At 41.6% G+C, this 25024-nt stretch overlaps 1 protein-coding gene across 1 annotated transcript in view; it reads right to left on the reverse strand.

The window, feature by feature from the left end:
- Positions 1-1379: 1379 nt before the first annotated feature.
- Positions 1380-25024, reverse strand: part of LOC117462943 (retinal-specific phospholipid-transporting ATPase ABCA4-like) — a 58594-nt gene continuing 34949 nt past the window's right edge. Inside the window, exons 19-50 of the mRNA XM_034105316.2 lie at positions 24760-24963; positions 23347-23524; positions 23105-23236; positions 22382-22521; positions 22138-22275; positions 21349-21530; positions 21146-21251; positions 19655-19860; positions 18519-18573; positions 18278-18331; positions 17739-17911; positions 17309-17433; positions 17069-17167; positions 16366-16647; positions 16033-16065; positions 15839-15944; positions 15680-15754; positions 14741-14910; positions 14087-14264; positions 13436-13551; positions 13102-13249; positions 11064-11187; positions 10063-10192; positions 9775-9895; positions 8265-8327; positions 7903-8009; positions 7019-7160; positions 4794-4928; positions 4438-4541; positions 4159-4251; positions 3342-3591; positions 1380-2547 (exon numbers count right to left, since the gene is read on the reverse strand). Coding sequence (XP_033961207.1) covers positions 2416-2547; positions 3342-3591; positions 4159-4251; positions 4438-4541; positions 4794-4928; positions 7019-7160; positions 7903-8009; positions 8265-8327; positions 9775-9895; positions 10063-10192; positions 11064-11187; positions 13102-13249; positions 13436-13551; positions 14087-14264; positions 14741-14910; positions 15680-15754; positions 15839-15944; positions 16033-16065; positions 16366-16647; positions 17069-17167; positions 17309-17433; positions 17739-17911; positions 18278-18331; positions 18519-18573; positions 19655-19860; positions 21146-21251; positions 21349-21530; positions 22138-22275; positions 22382-22521; positions 23105-23236; positions 23347-23524; positions 24760-24963 — 4301 coding nt within the window. The 3' untranslated portion in view covers positions 1380-2415. The remainder of the gene's footprint in view (positions 2548-3341; positions 3592-4158; positions 4252-4437; positions 4542-4793; positions 4929-7018; positions 7161-7902; positions 8010-8264; positions 8328-9774; positions 9896-10062; positions 10193-11063; positions 11188-13101; positions 13250-13435; positions 13552-14086; positions 14265-14740; positions 14911-15679; positions 15755-15838; positions 15945-16032; positions 16066-16365; positions 16648-17068; positions 17168-17308; positions 17434-17738; positions 17912-18277; positions 18332-18518; positions 18574-19654; positions 19861-21145; positions 21252-21348; positions 21531-22137; positions 22276-22381; positions 22522-23104; positions 23237-23346; positions 23525-24759; positions 24964-25024) is intronic.

Consider the following 25024-nt stretch of genomic DNA (forward strand, 5'->3'; position numbering starts at 1 on the left):
ATAGCTAGCTAGCCAGATGCTAATAACAACATATCGCCACTGTGCTTACAACTAAAGACACAGCCACGCAAACACTGCGGCATGTGTAGGCTACGGCTCCTTATGGGTATTGCAATATCTTAAGGGCTGGAGCGGCGTTCCGGTGCTCAGCACTCCTTTCAGACGAGACATATACCACGTGAAGACACGTTACGCTCGTGTTGTGTTCATGAACCTGTCCTTGGCCAGGAAAAACAGGTACTCGCTTATTTAATTATTTTTGCGGTCTAGATTTCTTCTTCTTTTTTGAAGTGAGAAGTTGTCCGTTTGTCGGACTGACTCCCTCCCCCCCACCCCCAAAACGAAAACTCTTCGGTTCTCCACGAATTACACAAGTCACCCAAATCAGCGTTAAAAAAGCGGGAGGCGCCGAAAAATCCCCTATTCATGTATTGATTATAGCTCCGGGTCCGTATAGGTCGGCGTCTGGGTCCGGATCCGGACCGCGGTCCGCCTGTTGCCGACCCCTGCTCTAGACATTGCAATATTGTATGTTTTACTCCATTACATAATGTTTAAAGCTATTATTGTGGTTAGCCACATTACAGATAGAGGAGCGAGCATGTTCCAGAATAAATATTGCTTTGTCACTGATATTATTGAGTCTATTTCATGATTCAATGATCTAACCCCACTTGTACAAAATAACCCACTTCACTTGTCGCACATGTTCTGTGTTAAATTCGTCAAGGATTCTCCATCTTAGCATTATTTCCTGTTATGGAAAAGTGTTGAAACATTTTATTTGTTCAAAAGACAGGTTGTTAATATAGATTTTGTCCACATTAAAAATACCTGGAAATTCAATGGATTCATGGTTATATTACATGGAAAACACAAGGTACAGTGTGACTCATTGCTCTCCCACAGCGGCACCAATCAGCTCATCAGCTTCATCCAGAGCACCATATGAGCAGGAGACGAGTGTGAGATCCACAGAGTTCATTAGCTGCCCTGAATTCCACATGACCATCACTAGTGGGCGGCCTGAGGCAATGGCAGCATCACTTGAGGTGGGGAAACAGTAATTGGACCGTGATTGTGGTCGAATAGTAAAAAAATCTGGTTATGATTTTTGGACTATTCGACCGCAACCCGTGTGTCAGATGAATCCAGGGTGTGACAAACGTCCCAGCATGCATTACTCCACCACTGACGGCCAGTGGCTTTTCATCGGAGGTCAGCAGACGTATTGCAGGTCGTTGGACTTTACTGTACCTCTTTCAACTATACTTCTACAGCCAGTAGTAGCATACCATGAGGAATTAAGATTTCGAGAAATATATATCCAAGAAAAACTACAGTTCATTTGTACATTATGAAACTGTTTTATTTGGGACTGATGATGCAGTACAATCCACTAATGGAGAGTGCAAAGAGCATACATTATAAAGCATATTCATGTTTTATTTGTTCAGATACAAAATATAAATCCTCTTCATTCACAGCTTTATTTTGTTAAATATCTTTTTTCCCTTTCCTTCAAGAGGTGTAACATAACATGGCAGTGTATGAAATACTGAACAAAGAATGACTGAACAAAAAAGAAGCAATAATAAATATGTTATGGAAAAGAATTAGCAACCAATATCATATGACATTTGTTTACATGTGTGACATAAAATTGAGGTGTGTGCGTTAATGTAAACGTTAAAAAATCTGCTTCTAAGGTGCTTGAATATTTTAACATAGAGTATGTACAAATGTATACATGCCAGTCAATCTAAACACCAGACGAACACCCAGCTGTTTCCCCACAGTTTTGCTGTTAAAATACATCATTTAAAGTCTGATTAATATGTATTTTTTTACAATATTTTAGAAGATTAACTCCAGTTTGCTGCTTGTTAAGTGGCTAGAAAAAAAGCCAGTGTTACCAGTTACTTTGGCAGGTTAACTGGCAACTCTCGTCTCTACTCTAAAAATTATTTGGCTAGCGAAATATTTAAAAGTACTGCTTTAAAGGTGGGGTAGGTAATTTTGGAGAAACCAGATCGAGATCGCTAGAATTAGAAAATACACAACCGGAAAAAATCTGCCACTTCCTTACAGAGCCCCTCCTCCAACACACACGAACGCGCACATGACCAATGAGGGCACGAGATAAGTTTGTGCACAGATGGAAGGCTGACAGGCAGGTAGGCCATCCAGTTACTTTAGCCGGGCCGGCTCAGATGATTGGTCGTGCTTTTTACAGGTGATTTTTTTTTATGGATTTTTTGTGAAAGCACTTTAGATATTCTTTGCTATCGGGTTGTTAAGAGCATCCCATGGAATATAACAAAAAGTGTATCTCGAGCCGGTTTCTCAAACTGACCTACCCCACCTTTAACTGTGGAATGTAGAAAGTTATATCACTGCCCTGTTTAGGTTTATTTACACGGGACCTTTACGTGTTCTCCTCTGCACGGGCAAGATCTTCACGTCTTTTCTTCGACCTGCTGTCCGTTTGTTTAGCGTAGCGTCCTCGTCCTCTGCTGTCTGCTGCTTGGCAAAGTTAACGAACACCTGCAAAACAGACAAACCAAGTCAGTAAATTGTTGAATATTTTTTTAACTGCATTAAGGCACAAAAGGACCGTAGTGTAGCTGATTGTAAGTCATATTTTAACCAATAGAAGCACAAATGTTACATAAATATGCCACTGTGTTACGCAAGTAAACAAAGAAGTCCAATGGAGGCGTTCCAGGCAGGGTGTGTGGGAGAGAAACTCCCTCTGGGGGGAACTTTTGGGATTTTAGCCTTTGCAGACCATTTACATGCACACAAACCTATATAACACACTACAGGAAAGTGAACACCTCAAAAAGCACATTAAGGCCTTTTCTTATACACTCTTCTCTTAAATAAAAATAGGGTGAGAAATGAAACTGTCTTATCTGAACATGTACTTGTAGGAATTTATTTTGTATTTTTTATACTTTGTCATATTTTAATTTAACCCTGGAAATTGGTGTACAGCCATGTATGTATATGTGTACATATGTATGTATATATAGAATTGTGTTTATCTGTGTTAATTACGGAATTATCTTTTATTTACTTTATCCTGCAACAAGATGACTAACAGGAGGGCTACCTCTGTATAGGCTATGCTTTCTGTCCTCCCGCTTCTACTAATTTAGTTTATTTTTTAGATGTCTAAATTGTTGAAATAGTAGAATAAATAAGAATAAAAAATATTCAAAAACAAATTATAACGAGATAACCAACCATTCTTCCTTCACAAACATCATCAGGACTGTTTCCCCTAATTGCCTTTAACACAGTCTGAGACGCTTAGTGCCTGTGTTCAGAAGTACCTGGTCCAGTGTTGTCTGGGAAACAGAGTAGTCTTCGATGCTGAGCCTTTCTTTATTGGCCACCACCAGCTGGAATATCCTGGCCAGGGAGGAGGAGGCGATCTCGTACTGCAGCGTGTTGTAGTGCTTCTCCCTCTGCACGCAGCCGGGGAAGCTGCTCTCCATGAAGCTCTCCACGGGCTCCAGGTCCAGAGACACGCCCGCTCGAGCGGCCTTCATCTTCATGGTCACTACGTAGCCGTCACCAAACCTAAGGCAAGGACACACAATGCGAAGAAAGAAAAAAATGTCAGAGTACAATTTAAATCTCTTAACTTTTTATCGCCCAAGGTTGTTGTACAACTTCGCATTGTTATTTTTTTCAAGTTTGACTGTTTCCTTATATATTCCTTTTCAGTTCCATGCTGCAGACCTTGATTTAAGATAAGATCAGATTAAATAAACGTATTAAATCAAACCTTTAAAAGCAATATGAGTAAAACACAGGATAGGCAAGATATGAGGTCACACAAGAGTAATTAGAGTAAGAATAAGAATAACTAAGAAACAGTTTAGGTAAGAATAACAACATTACGATTAGGAGACCATGGAGTAGTTGGTTTTGCAGGCATATCAATATGAGTAGAGATATATATTAATATTAATAAATATTAAAGTCTATGTGTCACAGTAGGTACATACAGGGAAGTTGTATACACTGGTCAAGCCTTAGTTGTAGAGCCAAATAGATTCAGGCACAAAGTGTGGCCAAAGCACTTCAGTTTTACAGGTTTAGATTTATGATATTAAAACACTACCCACACAGAAAACCTCTTACTTGTATTTGAGATGCTGGATGGTACCCAGACACTTGAAAGTCCCATTGACCATGATGGCCAGTCGAGTGCAGAGGGCCTCGCACTCCTCCATACTGGTGAAAAAAAACATCATCAATCTTTATTTTAACTGCTGCTACTCCGTGTCAATGAGCAATAAATCATACTTTCTACTTCTAAATAATTCAGGTTGTTGGCAGAAGAGTTACAGTAGCTGTGTTTGCTCAGCTGCTGCAGCAGGAGTGTGTGCTCTGGATTAATTTCATGATTAGATGTTGAACCTGTGTGATGTCAGCACCACGGCACGCCCGTCCTGGATCACACTCATGATGGCATTCCACAGGAAGCGTCGAGAGTGGGGGTCCATCCCTGTCGTGGGCTCATCCTAAACACACACACACGACAAATTCTCTGAGCACATCAATCCATATAAACAGAGACCAAGTCCTTATCTCTATCAGCGTATGGCAAACATCTCTGATTTATGTCCATTTTAATTGGACTGTCAGTTCCCTGCCAATGTATAAAACATTGGAGGCATGACTGAACCCAAATGGCTCGCCATCTGGATCCGTTGTCCATTTCATTGATAAATGCTTGCATCCATCCCAGAAACCCAAACAATGGGCTCTCTCACCAGCAGCACCAGCGCCGGGCACCCGATCATCGCGATCGCTGTGGAGAGTTTCCTCTTGTTGCCTCCGCTGTAGGTCCCGGCGCAGCGGCCCGCGTACTCTGTCAGACCCAGCTTCTGGATGCCCCACTCTGCCACCTTCAGGGGAGAGGGGGAACATGCATTTATTAAAACACGTACAGTACATCTTATCACTTATTTGAAAGATGCACTGAAAAAACTGAAAAGTTGACTTGAATGTCAACAAATATCAAATAACTGTATCAGGTTAGTTGAAAGCCGGAATATTATTATAACCTATTTTTGTATTTAAATGTAATATTATTGCTTTCAACTAACCCTATCAGAATCAGAAACGGGTTTATTACCAGGTAGGTTCACACGTATGAGGAATTCGACTTGGTGTCGTGATGCATTCATACAAGTCAAACCAAAATTAAAAAACACAGATAGAGAACTATTATAAGAAAACTATAATAACGTTAAAAATAATACAAAATATAGAAAAAACTAAATATAGCAGTATGCGCAATGCAATAGAATGAAGTTACTGTATGTGATATCTTGTGACATAATAAATGTCCTTAAAGTCAACGCCTCAGTTTCAGGGCCGGCCAAACGTACTGTTTACTGAGCCCTTTACAACAATTCAACAGCAAAAATGAAAAGCACAATTTAAACAGTTGTGGAAAAAGGACACAAAAACAGATTTAAAGGCCAGCTCTGCTTCAGGAAGCCCCCTGGACACTGGAAGTGGAGACATACCTCTCTGGCCGCACTCAGTTCATCCAACTCAAAACCTTCAAATCACAGCCACTTCCAGTCACGACCGGTGTTCCCCAGGGCTCTGTCCTGGGGCCTCTTCTTTTTATCATCTATTTACTTTCTCTAGGCTATATCTTCCGTAAACACAACATCCACTTTCATTGCTATGCGGATGACACCCAGCTCTACTTGTCCTCCAAACCAACCACCATCCTCCCTCCATCTTCCCTGTCTGACTGCTTACAGGACATAAAATCCTGGTTTTCCTCAAACTTTCTCAAACTTAACGACAGTAAAACCGAGGTTCTCCTCATTGGCACAAAATCCACCCTAACCAAACCTGACAGTTTTTCAATTACTGTATAGACAACTCTTCAGTCTCCCCCTCCCCTCAGGTTAAGAGTCTGGGTGTCATCCTCGACGGCACACTTTCATTCAAATCTCACATCAGTAATATCACTCGGTCTGCCTATTTCCATCTACGCAACATCAACCGCCTCCGCCCGTCCCTTAACCCTAAGACCACCGCCATTCTTGTTCACACCCTGGTCACTTCCCGCATCGACTACTGCAACTCCCTTCTCTTTGGTCTCCCTCTCAAATCCATCCACAGACTTCAACTGGTTCAGAACTCTGCCGCCCGCATCATCACCAGAACCCCCTCCATTAACCACATCACTCCTGTTCTTCAGCAACTTCACTGGCTCCCCGTCAAATCCCGTATCGTTTTTAAGATTCTGCTCCTCGCCTTTAAGGCCATCCATAACCTCACTCCTCTGTACCTCTCCGACCTCCTGCACATCAACACACCCATCCGCACACTCAGATCTTCTGCTTCCCTCAGCCTCACTGCACCCCTCTTCCGTTTAACCACCATGGGGTCTAGAGCCTTCAGCCGCTCTGCACCCCGCCTCTGGAACTCCCTCCCACCTGACATCCGCAACACTGACTCTCTCCACATTTTCAAATCACGCCTCAAAACATATCTCTTCACACTCGCATATCCACCCTGATCGTTATCCATCACACATCCTCTGTTTTATTTATTTGATTTGTTATATACTGCATTGTCTTGTTTATGTTTCTTATGCTGGTGTTAGGTATTGTGTATCTTGTTTTTATGTGTTTGTACGGCGACCTTGAGAGCCTTGAAAGGCGCCTATATAAATAAATGAATTATTTATTATTATTATTATAATGGCTAAGCTGTCAATCTTGTTGGACAACGTGTCTCCCCCCCTTTCCCAATGTGTCTGCCCCGTGCAGCTCGTTCAGCGACAGGCTGCTCACCCGCGGTGTCTCACAGAGAGATATTGTTCTACTCTTTTATTTTGTCTTATCTGTCCTGTCACCTTTGCAGTAACAATGTTCACTTACCCAATGTGGACCGAGTAAAGGATTCCTGATTCTCTGCATCGCTCAGTAAGACAGTAACAGATTAAAGGAGACGGAGGCGTACTCACTCTGGGGATCTCGCACTCGGGCACCCCTCTGAGACGAGCGTACAGGAACAGATGCTCCCTGCCGGTTAGCAGCTCATCGATGGCTTCAAACTGAGGGCAGTAGCCCATGTTCTGGTGCACGTCCAGAATCTCTGTCAGGATGCTGCAAAACAAGACACAAGGAGCCACTCGTTACATTGAGCCAATCAGAAACATGATTTAAGAGTGGGATTAGACAGATGAAGTCATCTAAAACATCCAGATTTGAGAGGGAAGCTGATTGTTATGAACAAAATAATACAAACATGAATGATAATCTTCTTGTTAGTTGAATTTAATGGACAATATGTGTTATTGTCTTTAATGTCATGCCATTTAATACATTGATAACTCCCAATCTGGAGTCCTGAGATACATTTGTAGAGTCATATGAAAGATGATAAATAAATGTTGTAGTTCTATACAGAAATGGGGCTTTTCCCCCCAGTTATCTGTTCTGTTATTTAATTTGTTTTGTTAAGCACGTGCTGCCTCACCTCAAGACGAGCCCAGACTGTCATTATTTCTGAAGCGTCTGAGATGAAAACATGGTTTGTTTAAAAAGTTGGCATAAAAAATTAGAATTCAAATCACTTTGCAGTAGCTCCACAAAATATATGTATCTGAGTCTTCAAAAACGAAGCGTCGATGAAACCCTGGCTCCTAGTTGTTCTATTCAGAGCACCGCATGTGTTGGTTTTATAGTCAGATAGTGTCATCAAACAGAATCATGTCAGATTGACCTTCTCTGTGTTTAAACTCATTGGACTGTTTCCGGTCTCTCATCTTGAACGCCATGCGGGATGGACCGAGAGCAGAGTGCTGCGAGCTCGGTGTGGCATTGTGGACGGTTCTTTTTTATGTACCTGTACCCAGCCACAGTGGCCTCCCCCGAGCTGACATCACTGTCCCCAGTCAGCATTTTGAAGGTCGTCGTCTTTCCAGCTCCATTAACTCCCAAAAGACCAAAGCACTAACAGGACAAAATACAATCAGTCTGTTGATGCGAGGACACATTCTGCTGAATTACAGACAATAAAGTGCTGAAACGCACTCGCTGATACAGACTGCTAATATCATTTTCAAACTTTGAAATCTAATTCGGCTTAATATAATGATAATGCAAATAATGTGAATCTCTAACAGTCTGATGTTAATCGGTATTTCGGTTTAACTGAGCAAACTTGATATAAATGCCACCAAAGTAACTGAATGTAAAGTGTTTTACCTCTCCTGCAGGGACACCCACACAAACCCGGTCCACAGCTGCCCTCTTCCTGCCCGCATATGTCTGTGCAGAGGAAGCAAGGAAACATGATGACTGGTTCATATTTGTTTAGTGCATTTAAAACGATAACAAATATTTTCTACAGCATTAATCTGCCTGCTTATAATTTTGAGCATTTTTTGTTCTGCACTTCAAATTGGTTTATTTATTTATTTTATTTAAACATTTATTTGGCAGGGACAATGCACAGAAATGAACATTCAAATGTGTCAAGCGTAACAGTGCCAGATTTAGCTTCGAGCTCATTTCCATCCGCAGTCCCTCACATAAAACATTTAAGAAAATTACATTTTACAAACATAGCAAAAACAAAACACATGATATGCAAAAAGTGCAAAAGAGCAGCACACACGTATTTATGACATGGCAGTACAGTATAGCAGCATCGACACATAAAGTGCAAGAGATGATACCAGAGCTAAAGTGCAAGAGGACATACCCCTGTGTTAAAGTGCATTTAGCGGTGATTGCACGTCTGTTGGTTTCTCAACCATTCTTTCAAAACTATTGAGAGTGGGACAATCCCGTATCTCAGTTGGGAGGCTATTCCAGAACGAGCTGCCTTCAATGGAGAGGACATTTTGTCCAAAGGTGGTCCGTCTGCAGTGGACCTCACAGTCTCCTCTGGTTTCTGACCTAGTGCAGCGTCCAGTGTCTCTTTTGTGGATTAATTCCTCTAAGGGGGGGGGGGGGGGGGCAGTCCATGTACACATTCATAAATAAAGCACATACTTTTAAAATACTTAAAATTGGCAAAGCTCAAGAAATTGTGTTTTCAAGGATGGTACAGTGGTGGTATGAATGTGGCTTTCTGTCAGACACCTTGATAGCTCTCTTGTACAGCTGTTCTATGGGCTTCAGGTTTGTGGCTCAAGCAAACGACCAGTTTGTCAAACAGTATTCAATGTGTGATAGAATCATACAGTGGAGGTATGACTTTGCAGCATTGACAGAAAGGTCTAATTTGAAAGAAACGGGATTAAATACCATGTTTTATTTCAATTAAATTATAGAAAATTACATTTCTGAGATTATAATCATCCACCATAAACAAATGGTCATCATCTAATAAAAATAGCCCCAAACAAAAACAACAGACAATAATTATTTCTATATTTAAAATGTCCCCTGTTATGTTGTGGACTAGCTTTTGTATTGTATTGTTCTTTCCATTTTATGTATTTAAAAAAAATATATGTTTGCATTTTCTTTCCATTTCTTTAAGCAGTTAATTAAAAATAATTTCCCCACAATTGAAGGGAGCTGTATTTCCAATGTGCAGCCAACATGTTTTTAATCCAGCATTTAACCCACTAAGGTTTTGTGGATATACCCATGAATACTGCAAGGGATTACTTTGTGTCTTGTACATTTCATTCAACTTTATACGTGATATATTTCAAAGTTAAATGTGAAAAAATCACAAAGACATGCGAGCCAGTGTCTCTACCTTAGAGAGGTCTCTGATCTGCAGGATGTCTGTCTTGCTCGCTCCATCATAAACTCTCTGCCTTTCTGCTGCCACGTCTTCATCCTCGTCTCGTACTGTCGTCTGCGGGCACTTTGTGAACCTGAAGAGGGTGAGAAAATCATCTGTGGATGAGCATTACAGTTGTATCTGATCACAGGTGGGTATGAGCTCTGACCGTCTGTGAAAGAGTTTGTAAAGAAAGTGTGTGTAACAGCTGAGATGCTGTGTGTGCAGACCTGTACCGTCTGTGTTTGAACAGTAGCTTACCAATTGTCCATGAAGAAGCGGTACTGGATCAGAAGATTAAGAATAAAGAAGACAAAGCCTTCCACTGCCATGAAAGCTATATTTTTCCCCACAAAGTCCCACCGGAACGGGTCCTGTGTGAACTCCTCACCTGAAGACAGATACTGAAAATGAACCCCTCTTCAGCACAAAGTCAGTCGTTTTTATATTTCACAAGCAGTACAAATATATTTTCCAGACAGTGGCTACAGCAATAATAATAATATTTGTTTAGACTGAGGAGTAGCAAGTCAAGACTATTTATTGGAAATAAGATATCCTTTATTTGTCTTACAGCAGGAAACTTTACAGCATTACAACAGCAGAGCAGATTAGAGACACAAATAAAGAGAAGACTAACATCTAATAAAGAGACACACATGTGTTAATAAAATACAAAAACAATAGAGTAAACATACATGGTATAGAAATAAGGGGAAGCATTCAAAAAGGTTAGTGAACTGACATATCTGAAGTGTCAAATTAAGAGTATGTATAATTAGGTTATGTCACCTATAAATGAACAAATAGCAGTATTTTCTGACTAATTTATTTAAAATATTTTAAGTGATGGCGTACTTTGCTACAGATCTTGTAATAGTGATGTAAAACTCAAAAGGTGAAGGAACATTAGGAACTGAATAAGTTGTAGAAGCCAAAATGCTTATTTAGCCTGAGGCAATTATTTCCATTATTGTTGTTACTTTAGACTGCACACATTTGTATTTAATAATCACTTCCGGCTTTGTCACATGGGTGTGGTTTGTTTGCATTTAGTCCACCTGTTGTTTGCCAGTAATTAGTATGACACAGAGGCACAGACATTTTCTGTGGACCGTTTGGTCCTCTTTGAGTTACGGTTTGTTTATTTGAGTTATATCTTCAGTCCAGACTCTTTTCATTGAAACGTGTCAAAGTGATAAGCCTACATTAGCCCTCTAGTGACTGTTCTTTGGGAGTTTTGTCGGAACACTAGTACTTACCAAATCTGGCATAAACATCCGTCACAGCCTGGTTCATGGCCATGTCGATCAGCCCTCTCCCCAGGCAGAAGTGAGGGAACAGCAGCAGGCCTTTCTTCAGCCACTCGTTGAACATCAGCAGAGACTGGCAACACACATATACTTAATAATAGACATTTCAATTGGGTGCAGGATTGAAAGACAACTTCAACATACTTATTACTGAAAGGCATTATTATCCTGGATATGCATCACGACATCATCTCAGCATTGTGTTTATTTATCTCTGCTCAGTTGAAAGAGTATAGGTGTGTGCCAGTAAAACCATTCGGTAAAAAGAACCATCTCCATATTTCAGCAGAGCACGGAGTCACCTGTTAGCCTGTTAGCCTGTTAGCAGCAGCGTCTCTGCCCTGTCCCCCCTGACTTTTGTTTCCTCTCATTTCAGTTGTTCTCTCTTCTTCTTAAAGGTGGGGTAGGTCATTTTGGAGAAACCGGCTCGAGTGCGCTAGAATTTGAAAATACACAACCGGAAAAAATCTGCCACTTCCTTACAGAGCCCCTCCTCCAACACACACGAACGCGCACATGACCAATGAGGGCACGAGATAAGTTTGTGCACAGATGGAAGGCTGACAGGCAGGTAGGCCATCCAGTTACTTTAGCCGTGCCGGCTCAGATGATTGGTCGTGCTTTTTACAGCGCCACGGCTTCCACTGATGACATTTTTTATGGATTTTTTGTCAAAGCACTTCAGATATTCATTGCTATCGGGATGTTAAGAGCATTCCATGGGATATAACAAAAAGTGTATCTCGAGCCGGTTTCTTAAACTTACCTACCCCACCTTTAAGGAATTACTCGCCAGTCCAACAGGTCCCATCACTCTCATTATTTGTGTTACTGTTATTCTGAGCTTCAGACCTTCTGCTGCCCCGGCTGCACATTATTAATGAGCCTCAGGGTTTGAACAAAGTCTTGAAAAGCTTCATTTGGATCGAGGTAAGTTAGATGCCACAATTCAAAAACACAATTATTAACAGCCCATCGTTTCCTAGACACCATTAAAAAAATGTTATTTTCAAGTGTTTACTTGTGATTCATACTCAGAAAGTTCCTCTGAGATCCCTTACTCTAGAAAGCAGCAAGCATTTTGTTAATTCCATCCATCCATCTTCTCCCGCTTATCCGTGGTCGGGTCGCGGGGGTAGCAGTTCCAGCAGAGAGCCCCAAACTTTCCTTTCCCTGGCCACATCAACCAGCTCTGACTGGGGGATCCCAAGGCGCTCCCAGGCCAGCGAAGAGATATAATCCCTCCACCTGGTCCTAGGTCTACCCCTTGGTCTCTTCCCAGCTGGACGTGCCTAGAACACCTCCCTATGGAGGCGCCCAGGTGGGATCCTAACTAGGTGCCCAAACCACCTCAACTGGCTCCTTTCGACGCGAAGGAGGAGCGGCTCAACTCCGAGTCCCTCCCCGATGACCGAACTTCTCACCTTATCCCTAAGGGAGACACCCGCCACCCTGCGGAGGAAACCCATCTCGGCCGCTTGTATCCGCGATCTCGTTCTTTCGGTCATGACCCATCCTTCATGACCATAGGTGAGGGTAGGAACGAAAATGGCCCGGTAGACAGAGAGCTTTGCCTTCTGGCTCAGCTCCCTTTTCGTCACAACGGTGCGGTAAAGCGACTGCAGTACCGCTCCCGCTGCTCCGATTCTCCGGCCCATCTCACGCTCCATTGTTCCCTCACTCGAGAACAAGACCCCGAGATTTTGTTAATTCAATAGCTTATATAATGAACAAAGTGACAATATACGTTGATTGCTTTGTATACCCCTTAAAGATTTTTAAAAAGTGTTTGAATTTTACTCTTAAGCCCTTACGCTTTTTTAATTTAGCTAGATTTTCCCATGAAATATATCAAAAATGCATCTTTGCAGGGAAGATATTGACCCTTAGGGAATCATTAAATGAATTGTCCTTCCTTGCTGTGAGTTGAAAGGTAAAAACAACAAAAAAGTAATCGGCAATTATTTTTAAACCCATACATCCTTACCAGATTGTTTTCAAAGAGCTCCAGGATGAAGGTGATGGCGCTGCTGTTGATGCCTATGAACAGGTTGATGCAGGACAGAGACACGTAGGCAGTACTGGGGATGTCGAATATGTAGGACAGGGGGTACATCAGGGGCGTCACCGACCACCTGGAGGAAAATAAGTATTTAAATATATGTTTCTGTTTCGATGTCCTTGATGTTGACTTGGGCTGTAATTCAGTTCCTCTTTTTGTTGTTAAGAGGTGACATATTCTGATAAGGCATTACTCACCTGCACAATAATATATATAATCTTTACAACAATTAACCATATATAATTAATAGAATACTGACCCATAGAGCAGAAGCAGAGTTATTAGTGCTGGCAGGTTGGATGGTGATGTGTAACACTTTTTATCGAAAGCCAGGAAAATGCCAACCACCAATGCAGTGCTGAGGGAGTAGTTAACCTAGGGAAGAGATGAAGCATTCACATGAAGAAAAGGAACAGAAACATCTATTAATATACTCAAATTAACATATGTCCAAACCAAATTGGCTTCAAGGAAGAATCCACAACATCTGTTTGAAGGTGAGTTTGTAATGCACACATGCCACATGCGGTTAATCACTTTTAATGATTTGAAACTGCACATCTTTCAAGTCGTAAAAAAAAGAAACTCAAAACACAATCCAGCACCTGTCATCTGATTGTGTGTTGAAGTTGCATTATCCCCCTTTTATTGCACTATTTCATCATTGTACCTTTAATTTAAATGTATTTTTTTATATGTCTACTATTTGGTATGTTTGTTTTTATGTCTTTTACTGGTAACTGTATGGTGTGTGATATCAATGTTCTGTGAAATATGAAGCACCTTGAACTGCACTTGTTGTATGAAAGGTGCTATACAAATAAAGATTATTATTATTATTATTATTATTATTCATTTCAGCATAAGCAGGGAGCACATTATATATTGACTCCAGCACGGATTGACTCACCATGTCCCAGAAGAAGTTGGCCACCCAGTAAACCACAGGGCTGACCCCGCTCACAAACTGCAGGTGTTTGGCCTTGGTCACTCGCTCCTGGATGAGGTAGAGGACGAAGCTGGCGGGGATGAAGGACATGGCGAAAATAACACAGATCGCAACCACAGCGTCTACTGAAGTTTTCAACCTGAGGAGAGAAGCAGAACAAGTCATGTTAATGACAAAGTAAATACATTACATATGTGTAATTAATAACAAACCGTAAATGGCAACTTGGGATGGTGGCTTTAGAGAGGAATCCAAAGATAATGCTTTGAAAGCCAAATAAAAAATGTTTGGCTTTAAAAGAGAAAGAATTTTGCAAATGTACAGTTAGGTAAAAGTTTATTTTAAAGACAATTAAAAAAAGTAAATCATGTTAAGTTATATCTTCAATTTACTTTTAATGTAAACTATTTAAAAAAAAAAGATAGATTCATGTATAAACATCTATTTTTATAAACGGGAAAAAAACAGAGAAAGAACAGAAGGCGTTTTAGTCGCTCAAAAACAAAAAATAATATATATCTTTAACATGTATAGTAATACAAAATGTGCTTTCATGTGCAAATAAATCCACTTTGAAACACAATTTATTTGTATTACTATTAGTTAAACACTCACACTGTGATTTCGGACAGCTGCTCCTTGGTGAGGTTCAGAGGGTGGTTGATGGCGGTGATGCCAAACTCCACAGGTTTGGAGGATGGAGGCAGGAAAGCCCGCAGGATGGCGTTATTGGCCACGTTCATGAAGGCCACCATGGCGTGCCAGCCTTTGTTATTATACCAAACCTGAGGAAGGAGAGCAGAGTTAACTGAACACTTTACACCAGGAGTGTCAAACTCAATTTCATCGCGGGCCACATTCGCATTATGGTTGCACTCAAAGGGCCGGTTGTAACTTCAAGACTATATACAAATACATACATAAATGTTTAATATATAAAATAATGTATTCTATTCCATTATTGCCTCTGCATTGGATTATTATCGGACAGGGTAATAACTTCATAATTAACTACGTCTGAAAGCAGAAGTCTAGGGCAAATAATTGCAAGTCTCTTCAGTGAGAATGTCAAAAAATTATTTAAAGAGAAAAGCAAAATTCTGAAAAAAAAGTAACATTTCTGAGAAAAAAAGTCAAATTTGAGATGCATTGTGGGACATGTAGTTTATAGGCAACGTGCTTCTGCAAATCGGCCTGTAACCGTATAATAAACGTATTATATTTTTTGCAAGCTCTTGTGAAGTGAAGTCACGGGCCGGAGTTGGCCCCCGGGCCTTGAGTTTGACACCCCTGCTTTACACCCACAACCTTCTGTGACAATTACAACCCTGATCTACAACACCGGGCATCGTGAGCTGACCTTCCTTATAGAAAAACCTCAATTACTTTAAGTGGAGACCAACGCTATGAAAGCATTTACAGCCAACGTCCTTGTGACATGAATTGCAGTGTGTATAAAATCATAGCGCCAGACCAGGGAGTGTTTGCACTTTAATGCTGCCCCTTGCTGCTTTGCTTTTAGCTGAAAAGCTACTGAGTCCATCCCACACATACCTTAACATTGAATTCACTTTCCATGTAATGCAAGAAAGGACCAATCTCCCTGAGTGCACGTCGAGAATAGTGTCCCTGTGAAAGAAAATGATCATTACAATCCGATTTGATGGACTTTTTGCATGACGCCTCGTGTTTAAAAAGAAAGACGGTGAGTACCGCTGTGATGTTGAGCATTCGCCCCAGTTGATGGAAGAAATGCTGGATGTCTTTGGGGTTCACGTTGAGGATGGGAAGCTGTCCTCCGACTGACAGACCTCCATACCTTGGGACAGAGAACATTTACACTCAGTGTCCCACATCGGCTACACAAGACAAAGAAGAAGTGAAACGGATAAAGCGCAAACTGTTACCTTTGTTCATTCACCCAGTATTTGCTCTTCAAACTGTGAAATAAAAGACGTAATTGAGTTAAACAGAAAGGTGAATGATATGTTAGTAAAGGGATCATACTCTTAACAATTCAGAGTAATCATAGCTTGTTTGCAGCATTTTTATTATCTGTCTATTTTAATGCAGGGTTTATCATCTACAGAGTTTTGAAAACATCGTTTTTCTGTCACTATATACTTTTTGTCACTTGTTTTAAAACTCCATTTTGCCTTTAAGGTGGTTTTACACACGTTTCCTTTGAATCCCCCCGTTTGTATCAATTAAATGCCGATTTCAGTTACATGTAAACCCACCTAGCCCTGATGAGAGTGGGGTAGGTTTTGACCAGGTAGTCAGAGATGTTCTTGTCCGTCATGTCCAGCATGGTGTCCCCTGTGACCTCGAGGCGCTGCCGGGGGGGCAGACCTCCGGCTCCTGGGGGGCAGATGGGCATCATGGTGAGCTTCTTACTGGAGCTGCACTCGCAGGACGGAGACGGGTCTCTCCGGTTCCACTCTGAACTCTTTAAGATGTCGCTGACCGCAGGAGAGGCGTCAGGATACTCCCACTCTGATGTGCTGTTCATACAGGGCATGCTGTGGGGGGGGGTAGAAAGGTAAATCACCAGTTATTTGAGAGAACAATGGATATGTAATCACATGTCGTTCATAAGATGACTTTCATGTTAGCAGGTAAGTTACTGCATCTGAGTTAAGGGGAGACACTAAAGGGGGATCAAGGTAAACATATTAACACATTCATATCAGCATGAAACTTCCCCGGGTTATTACTCACATTAAGTCTATTATGTTTTGATTGCCAGTCCTCTAATATGTTATATTAAAGAAATCTGAACATTCGATAAAGCCAGGTTCAAAATTCTTGTCTCATCCTGGAAGAAAACATTTGGTGTACTCAATTGCTACTTAAGTGAAGATGAAAAAAGCTCATTTTGACAATTCCATATATTTAGCAAATTCCATCTAGTCTTGAAGTATGAAGAGTCCTGATACTCACTTTAGTGGGTCTCCTGCCATGCAGCGTGTCCCCAGGCCCGGTCTGTCCAGTAAGCGCTCTGTGAAGCGTTTCATTATGGGGTCAAAGGGCTGCTCGTTACTAAATGGGGACGAGAAAATGTAAAGAAGAAAATCAAGTTAAAGCCAGTAACAGAATAATTAAAAGCAGTTTTATCACATCCAATCCATTAGCAAGGGTTATGGCAATTTGCCATTTCATAGCATGGTTGAGCGGTCCAACCTGAAGAAGGTGAACTGCTGTCCGTACATCCAGGGGGTCAGAGTCAGGCTGGGGTACTCTCCGAACGGAGGGACGACCATGGTGGAGATCAGAGCGATCAGGACGAAACTGGCAGGAAGGACGATCTGAAATCACCAAAAACACAAGTGAGCAAGTTGCTAAAGTCAGCCGTATCAAACGCAAACTATAAAGAGTTTAAACCACTATGAAACACAGAGAGGTATCCTCACATGTCGACACATTTGCATACGAGTTATGTTTTCCACTATTACAATATTTTATTTTAGACAAACATATCCCCTTTGTTGCCAAGTCTTTCCTCAATGGACTCCCAGATGATATATCCTATATGTAACATTAATGATGGTGTCCTTTTAGCATAAACAACAACAACACGTGTGTATCACTCACACCCCTCCCGACTGTGTACCTGTGCCAGGAAGTCTTTACTGCTTCTGATGGCGTGATGAAACCTTTTCACCAGCAGCGCGTGGAACTGCTTCAACACCAGGCAGGACCCTTTCACCTGCATGGAGCCCTTTCCTGCACTGCTCTCTGATGCACCATGGGTAATGCCGTTACTGTGCATCCCACCATTTTGTTCTGCGATCAACAAGAACATATACAGTAAGTCATGTACAGAAATGATCTACATCCATACCTTTTGCTAAAGAGACAGTTTTAGATTCCACTGGGCAAGGCACATCAACTTGTCAGAGGTTTTTGATTTAGCTGACAAATGTATGGTTATAAATTAATTGTAATTTAAAGAAGAAAAGAAGACTAATATATTTTATACTGTATTTCATACTATTAAATTGGTAACAGAAAAGCACATACCTGGTCAAAGAAGTACCTTCACATTTAAATAACAAACAAGTCTGGCACATACTGATTGACCCAAGTTCAGAAGATTCAATTAAAAGCGGGTTTAATTGCCAGAATTCTATTAGCTCTCAGGTTTCTGACCTTTATCCCCCTCTACACCAACTTCGTTTGTTCTCCGCTGTAACATCCACTGTTCTAGAGGAGGGAGTGACAGGAGACACACACAATCTAGAGGGTTACAACACAAAGGATGCACCACCGCACATGGCGATGAGACAAGTAGCTGAAGTTGAAGATAGGCACTTTGCTCTGAGGGGTTTACAGCAGGTCAGAGACGTACAACAAGGGAAAGGCCGTGTGTAATATCCGTGGTGGTATTTACCGGGAGTGGTGCCATTATTCGCTGCCTCTCCATCAGCAGTGACCTTTATGAAGATCTGGAAAAACAGAGATGAACTTTGGGAAACTTTCTACATTTTTCAAGCGATAGTTCTTCTTCTTAAGTTCAGAAAACCAGCGATATACGTTTCCCAATTTCACCTGATTAAACATAACTTAAAATAAAAATATTTAGATGTTGAGAGGAAACATAATGCCATCATGTACACTGCAGTATGCACATATTTTGCATAGAAATGTACAAAATTAAAGTAATTTGTCTTGTTTTTCAAATGATTTACTCTCTTTGAAATGTATATATTAATGTGGCACTTTAATAGAAACACAGGAGGGAGAGAGACGCAACAAGTGTCATATTCAAACCATGCCTAAAAATGATTTAACACATAATCAAATCTAATGTACCGTACTTTTCGGACTATACAGTAAGCCGCGACTTTTTTCCCCATTTTCTTTGTACAGCTAACGGCCACTAGGGAACCTCCTAAATCTATGGATTTCACAGGTAGAATTAACCACCTTTAACTCTATGGGCTCCATGACCGGTCCGCGCCCGCCACCTTTAAGCGGCGGGCTCCAGCAGGAAAAGCTGGAGGCCGGAAAAGAGTGAGACAGGTAGCGCGCCAAAGTAAAAGTGGAACCGAGAGACAGAACGAGAGCAAGACAGGCGGACAATTTAGCTGCTGCGGCTTATATGCAGGTGCGCTTGATAGTCCGAAAAGTACGGTAGTGTAAATGTAGAAGCAGATTCCTTAACCTTTATTTTTAAGAAATAAATACTTTATGGATGCTGTTTGCAGAAATCACTTGTTAGGATGGAGAGTTTTTTTATTCCACAGTAGGTAATGTTCAACAGCAATCCTCCAATAACAAAATGCCAAGAGGTCATTGTGTCCTTCAATGGATTTTTTACAAGCAACAATATTAATATTTTTCCAAATTGAACCATTTGCTCAATGTGATTAACGGTGCTCTTTTTCTTGAAGATCAGAATTCCCAAAATGTAAAAATGGGGCTTTATCAAAAAATCCCCAAATAATGTTAAATCCTGGAAGCTGTATTTTGCCATCTGTAAATCCAGCCTTAAAACACGTCAACAGACGTTCAGTCAGTCCCTACCTCCTCTAGAGATGTGTCGGAGATGCCAAAGCTGCTGAGGCCCATGTCAGCCAGCGTCTCCTCCAGCTCTCTGAACAGACTGGCGTACGCTCGGTGCTTGAAGCCTTTACTGGGCAGCAGGTAGGTCAGCTCCTGGCCGATCGTCTGGATGAGCTTGGCTTCAGGGACGTGGTGGTGGATGAGGCTGGTGATGCTGCTGATATCCCCTGGGAAGAAGACAGAGCATCATCACTTATGGAGACGGTGGTTGAAATGTTTCATAAAGCTCATAAAAAAGACCGAGGAAGAGAAACTGCTTATCAGGCCAACAAACTTAAGTAAACACTATTATTCAAGTACTAAAATAGATGAGTAAAGCACAGTGTCCTCGGGCTGAGTTAGGAGGGAAATGCACACGGATCAATATCACCACTGAATTATAAATGTGAGAAACTGTGTGTTCTGCTTCTGTATCTGTTTTACAACTTGGATAAGTGGGACACTCGGGAGAATACCAAGCAGTGCACACACACACACACTTTCTTGAGAGGATCTTCATTGACCTAAATGTCGTGAAAGTTGATTTTCTCGATTCAATATGTTGCTATGAGTTTTAGGGAAACAGTTTTGCTAATTTCCCAGCATTGTCAAACAAAAGCACACCAAACTGTCCGAATTAGGCAGATTAACTGAGTTTCTACGAGGTTAAACTCTTAATACATTTGGATATTTGTCTACTTACATGTTTGCTAATTCTTTTCAATCCTACCTATCTTTCCACCTCTTTGCCCATTGCCCTCCTGACACCTATAAGTGACATCACAGAGATGCCATACTTTATACAGTCTGTGAGAAATACCCTGATTTCCTAGATCCCATCCCTAACTTCAACCATCACAACTACATACCTAACCCCAACCCTTACTCTAATATTCATTTAGACTTTAGAAAATTCAGTTTAAACCCTGCTAAACAGCTGTTTGAAGAAGAAGTAAGGCCTAGTTAAAATGTCTACACTTTCCTTAAAGGTGGGGTAGGTAAGTTTGAGAAACCGGCTCGAGATACACTTCTTGTTATATTCCATGGAATGCTCTTAACATCGATAGCAATGAATATCTGAAGTGTTTGACAAAAAATCCATACATAAAATGTCATCTGTGGAAGCCGTGGCGCTGTAAAAAGCACGACCAATCATCTGAGCCGGCCCGGCTAAAGTAACTGGATGGCCTACCTGCCCGTCAGCCTTCCATCTGTGCACAAACTTATCTCGTGCCCTCATTGGTCATGTGCACGTTCGTGTGTGTTGGAGGAGGGGCTCTGTAAGGAAGTGGCAGATTTCTTCCGGCTGTGTATTTTCAAATTATAGCGCACTCCAGCTGGTTTCTCCAAAATTACATACCCCACCTTTAAATGCCCAACTCCAAGGGCTTGAATCAAAAGTGGTTCCTCAGTAAGATAGAAGTACGAGAGAAACAGAGGAGATGCAGCTCATGTTAAAACGGCTACACTTACCATCCAGGGCTCTGTCTATATGATGGGAGTGGTTCTGAGAGAGGTCTTTGTAGCTGGCACAGATGGAGCAGGAGCAGGAGCAGTCTGAGGCACAGTCACAGTCATTCTGATGGAAAACAGAACGCCTTTAACAATGAGAAGAAATCCACCGTGTAAACGAAGAATAAACAAACATGGCAGAGATCATTGTGTCTCCAGCTTGCCTCCCTCTTCTTGAAATCCTTCTTGCGTCGCACGAGTGTCAAATAGAAACCAACGCCAAAGCAGTTCTTGAGGAACAGGGGGGATCCGCTGCAGTGGAGCTGTCCTTTGGAGATGATGGCGATGCGGTCGCTCAGCAGGTCGGCCTCGTCCATGTGGTGAGTCGACATGATCACCGTCCGGCCTGCACAGGGTCACAGCTTTAATGTCATTTCAATCAACGCAGCTTCTTCAGACGAGCAAAAAGTCTACCGTCACCTTTTTGTTTTGCCTCGTAGCAGTGTTACTGCATCTAATAATAATAATAATAATACATTTCATTTCGAAGCGCTTTTCCAGGTGCTCAAAGACGCTTTACAGTGGTGATAAAAGCATCTTTCCATTTGATCAGCTCACTACTTCATTCAAGTGCCTCAGGAAAGCTGTGATGCTACAAAGGATTGGTTTTATTCTTCAGTGTAGCAGTACACTTGTAACTTTTCTTTTTGTCGCTGCTTTTAATTGAACTATTCATATCTTAGACTGCACTGTAACTTTTATCCATGTATTTTCTCTTTTTATGTTTATTTTATTAGCTTTTCTTTTTAATGACTGATTTTAAATGCCATTTTCTTAATGTCTTTCGTTTTTTGTAAAGCACTTTGAATTGCCTTGTGTTGAAAAGTGCTATATAAATAAACTTGCCTTGCCTAAAAATGGACGTTGAGGGTGAGAACTGTACTGGTGGGCGTAAAATGTTGACCTAAAGGGCTTAAAAGTGGAGCCTATTGGATTAAATTAAGACTTTTTACCAGCTCTATATTTCAGGAGGAGGTCCCAAATGGATCTCCTGGAATAGGGGTCCACTCCTGAGGTGGGTTCGTCCAGGATCACCACTTTGGATCCTCCAGCGAAGGCCATGGCGACTGACAGTTTCCTCTGCATACCGCCTGTAGTGTGTGTGAAAGGAAACAGTTAAAGTTAAAACAATAATGGAGGAATGAAGGACATGCTGCCTGGCTCTCTTTCCTAAACCCAGAGGAATTGGCAGTCCACCTGAGAGGTTCTGAGCCTCGTCGTCTCTCTTGTGCGGCAGCCCGAGGTCCAGAAGCATCTCCTCCACCTCCTGCTCCGCCTCCTCCTGGGAGCGGCCCTTCAGCAGCGAGTAGAACAGGATGTGCTCTGCCACCGTGAGACTGGCACGAGAAACAGGGCAACAGCAATAAAGACGTTTACAGAGGAAGAAAATACAATTGTTGTTTTGACAATTTTTGGAAAGGTGAGTCGATGAAACCTGATGTACTTATATGATTCTGTTTTCTTCAAGTTTGTATTTTGTTGGTCGAACGCACTTATTGTCGCTTTGGATACAAGCGTCAGCTAAATGTAATGTAATGAGTCAGAACCTGGCAACTGCCAATGTGTGAATAATAAATGTGCAATGATTTGAATAAAGACTGTTCCTAACTTTATTACAACTGAAAACATTCTTAACTTTTAAATGACTTTTCCTCAATACCGAGTTAAGTGTATGCATACGCAGTTTCGCTTTTTCTCCATTTGAGCCTATTGTGTCCTATACCCATCAGTTTTACCCATGTTGAATACTTTTTTATTGTATATTTGTTCAGTTTTTTTTGCCATTTGAGGTTGTCTTTCTTTATCTAAGATGTTCTGTCTGTGTATCTTCCCTGTTCTAGTTCTCCAAAAACGTTAAAACACAAAAAATAAAACTTATTTGACTGTAAGAACTCCAGTCCAATATGAAATGTAACTCACTATTTGAAGAGGATGTTGTATTGAGGGCACATCCCCATGGAGGAGCGGATGGTGTCCATGTCAGTGCGGATGTCGCTTCCATTAACGTAGGCTGTGCCAGATGTGGGGGGGTACAGGCCAGTCAGGATGGACCTGGACACAGAAGATACCAATACTATTCAAAGCAGGTCGTTAACGCTGTGCTAGGATGTTCAGGGGATCACTTCACACGTTCTTGATTTGGTCATTCATTTTCAGCTTACATGGTGGTGGTTTTCCCAGCCCCGTTGTGCCCCAAGAAGGATGTGATCTGGCCTTCGTAGAAATTGATGCTGAGATGGTTTACAGCCGGACGAGAACTTCCAGAAAACTGCATCACCAGGTCCTCGATCTGAACGCCTCTCTTCAGGCCCAATGGATCGGCCTCAAAGAACACCTGACCTGCATGGAAAAACAAAACAAAAAGATGCCTTTATATCATATAATGGCCGAGAGTAGAAATTAAGAGATTGTGAAATATAAAACACAAACATAATGAAAATGTCCAATTTATGGGAATTTCACATACAATGTCATTTAAATGAGCAAACAGCAAGAAACTAGCAAGGACATGGGCTGCAAATGGGCCTGGGCATTAGTCTCAATCGACCTGAATCTTTTGAGAACTATGACTTTGATTTATTAGCATTTTTTTACAATTATTTATTGTGTGTGTGTTTAACGGCCGAGGTGCAGTCAACACTGTTTCAGTCTGCTAGGGAAGATCACATAACAAGAATATCAGTTTCCCTTCTTTGCATACATGTTTGAAAATGTTACCATGTAACCTAGAAACTCGTATGTTGGTCTTTGTTTTTCTCAAAGTTCTTACTTCGTGTACTCATTTAGAAGTACGGTGCACTGAGATTCATCACAAACCTCAAAACCTTGAAGCACCAGTGCAATCTATACGCTCGTGTTGGATGGTCTTCCCTGACACGCGTAGACTGAAACACCCTTATATATAAGGCTACTCTTGGTGCTCTTCCCCCTTATCTAAGGATGGACATAAACAGAAAATGCACAGGATCTTATCGGCTTCGCTCCGAGAACTTTTTCCTTTGAACTGAACCAAAGGTCCGTACTGAACTGGGGAAAAGGGCGTTCAGTTACGCTGCCCTTCAACCTTGGAACCTGCTTCAAACTGAGCTGAAACTCAGAGCGCTGGTCTCACACCTTGAAGCGGGCCGCTGTGTCTGTAAATGCTTTGGCTAAACTTGGTGTATGACTGTGTTGTGATTGTGTGTTTTTTAATTGTCTGTAACTGTAAAACTGTCTCAAACTGTGCCGTTGCCATTCTTGGGCCAGGACTCTCTTGAAAAAGAGATTTGTAATCTCAATGAGACCTATCCTGGTTAAATAAAGGTACAAAACATATTTTTATTGTTTTTAGCACAATGACAAAATTAAAATCTACATCAAACCTACAGACTCCCTAACAGCAATACTTATCATTAACTCCTTTATTATCACAAGTATTATTTTTCTGCCGTTCCCTTTCTGTCTTTCCCATCCAGGTATGGTGTGTTCCCCTTCCTGTCCACTAGATGTCCTCATTGTTCCCCCACATGCAGTTCGTGTCACCCTCCAGTAACCACCATTCTGAGGCGTCAGCTCTGTATTTGTCTCCTCCTCACCTTCTGAGTCGTGAGCCTCCTCCACGTGGTTTTGGCTTTCTTCCTGTCGTTTCAGCAGCTCCCTCTCTCTCTCCTGCTGTTCCCTCTTGCTTTGGTGCTTGCAGCCTTTCCTCCTCGCTGAGCCGTTACAGGTGTGTGTGACCGGTGAGCCCATGCTCTCGACGTCCTGCTCCACCACCATGTCCGGCTCCATTATCACAGCATCTGAAGGAGACAGATCACAGAAGCATTTCCTGGTTAGGATGTGTTTGATAAAGTTTTGAAC

The sequence above is a fragment of the Pseudochaenichthys georgianus genome, chromosome 17, assembly GCF_902827115.2.
Source record: "Pseudochaenichthys georgianus chromosome 17, fPseGeo1.2, whole genome shotgun sequence".
In the NCBI taxonomy this organism is placed as follows: domain Eukaryota; kingdom Metazoa; phylum Chordata; class Actinopteri; order Perciformes; family Channichthyidae; genus Pseudochaenichthys; species Pseudochaenichthys georgianus.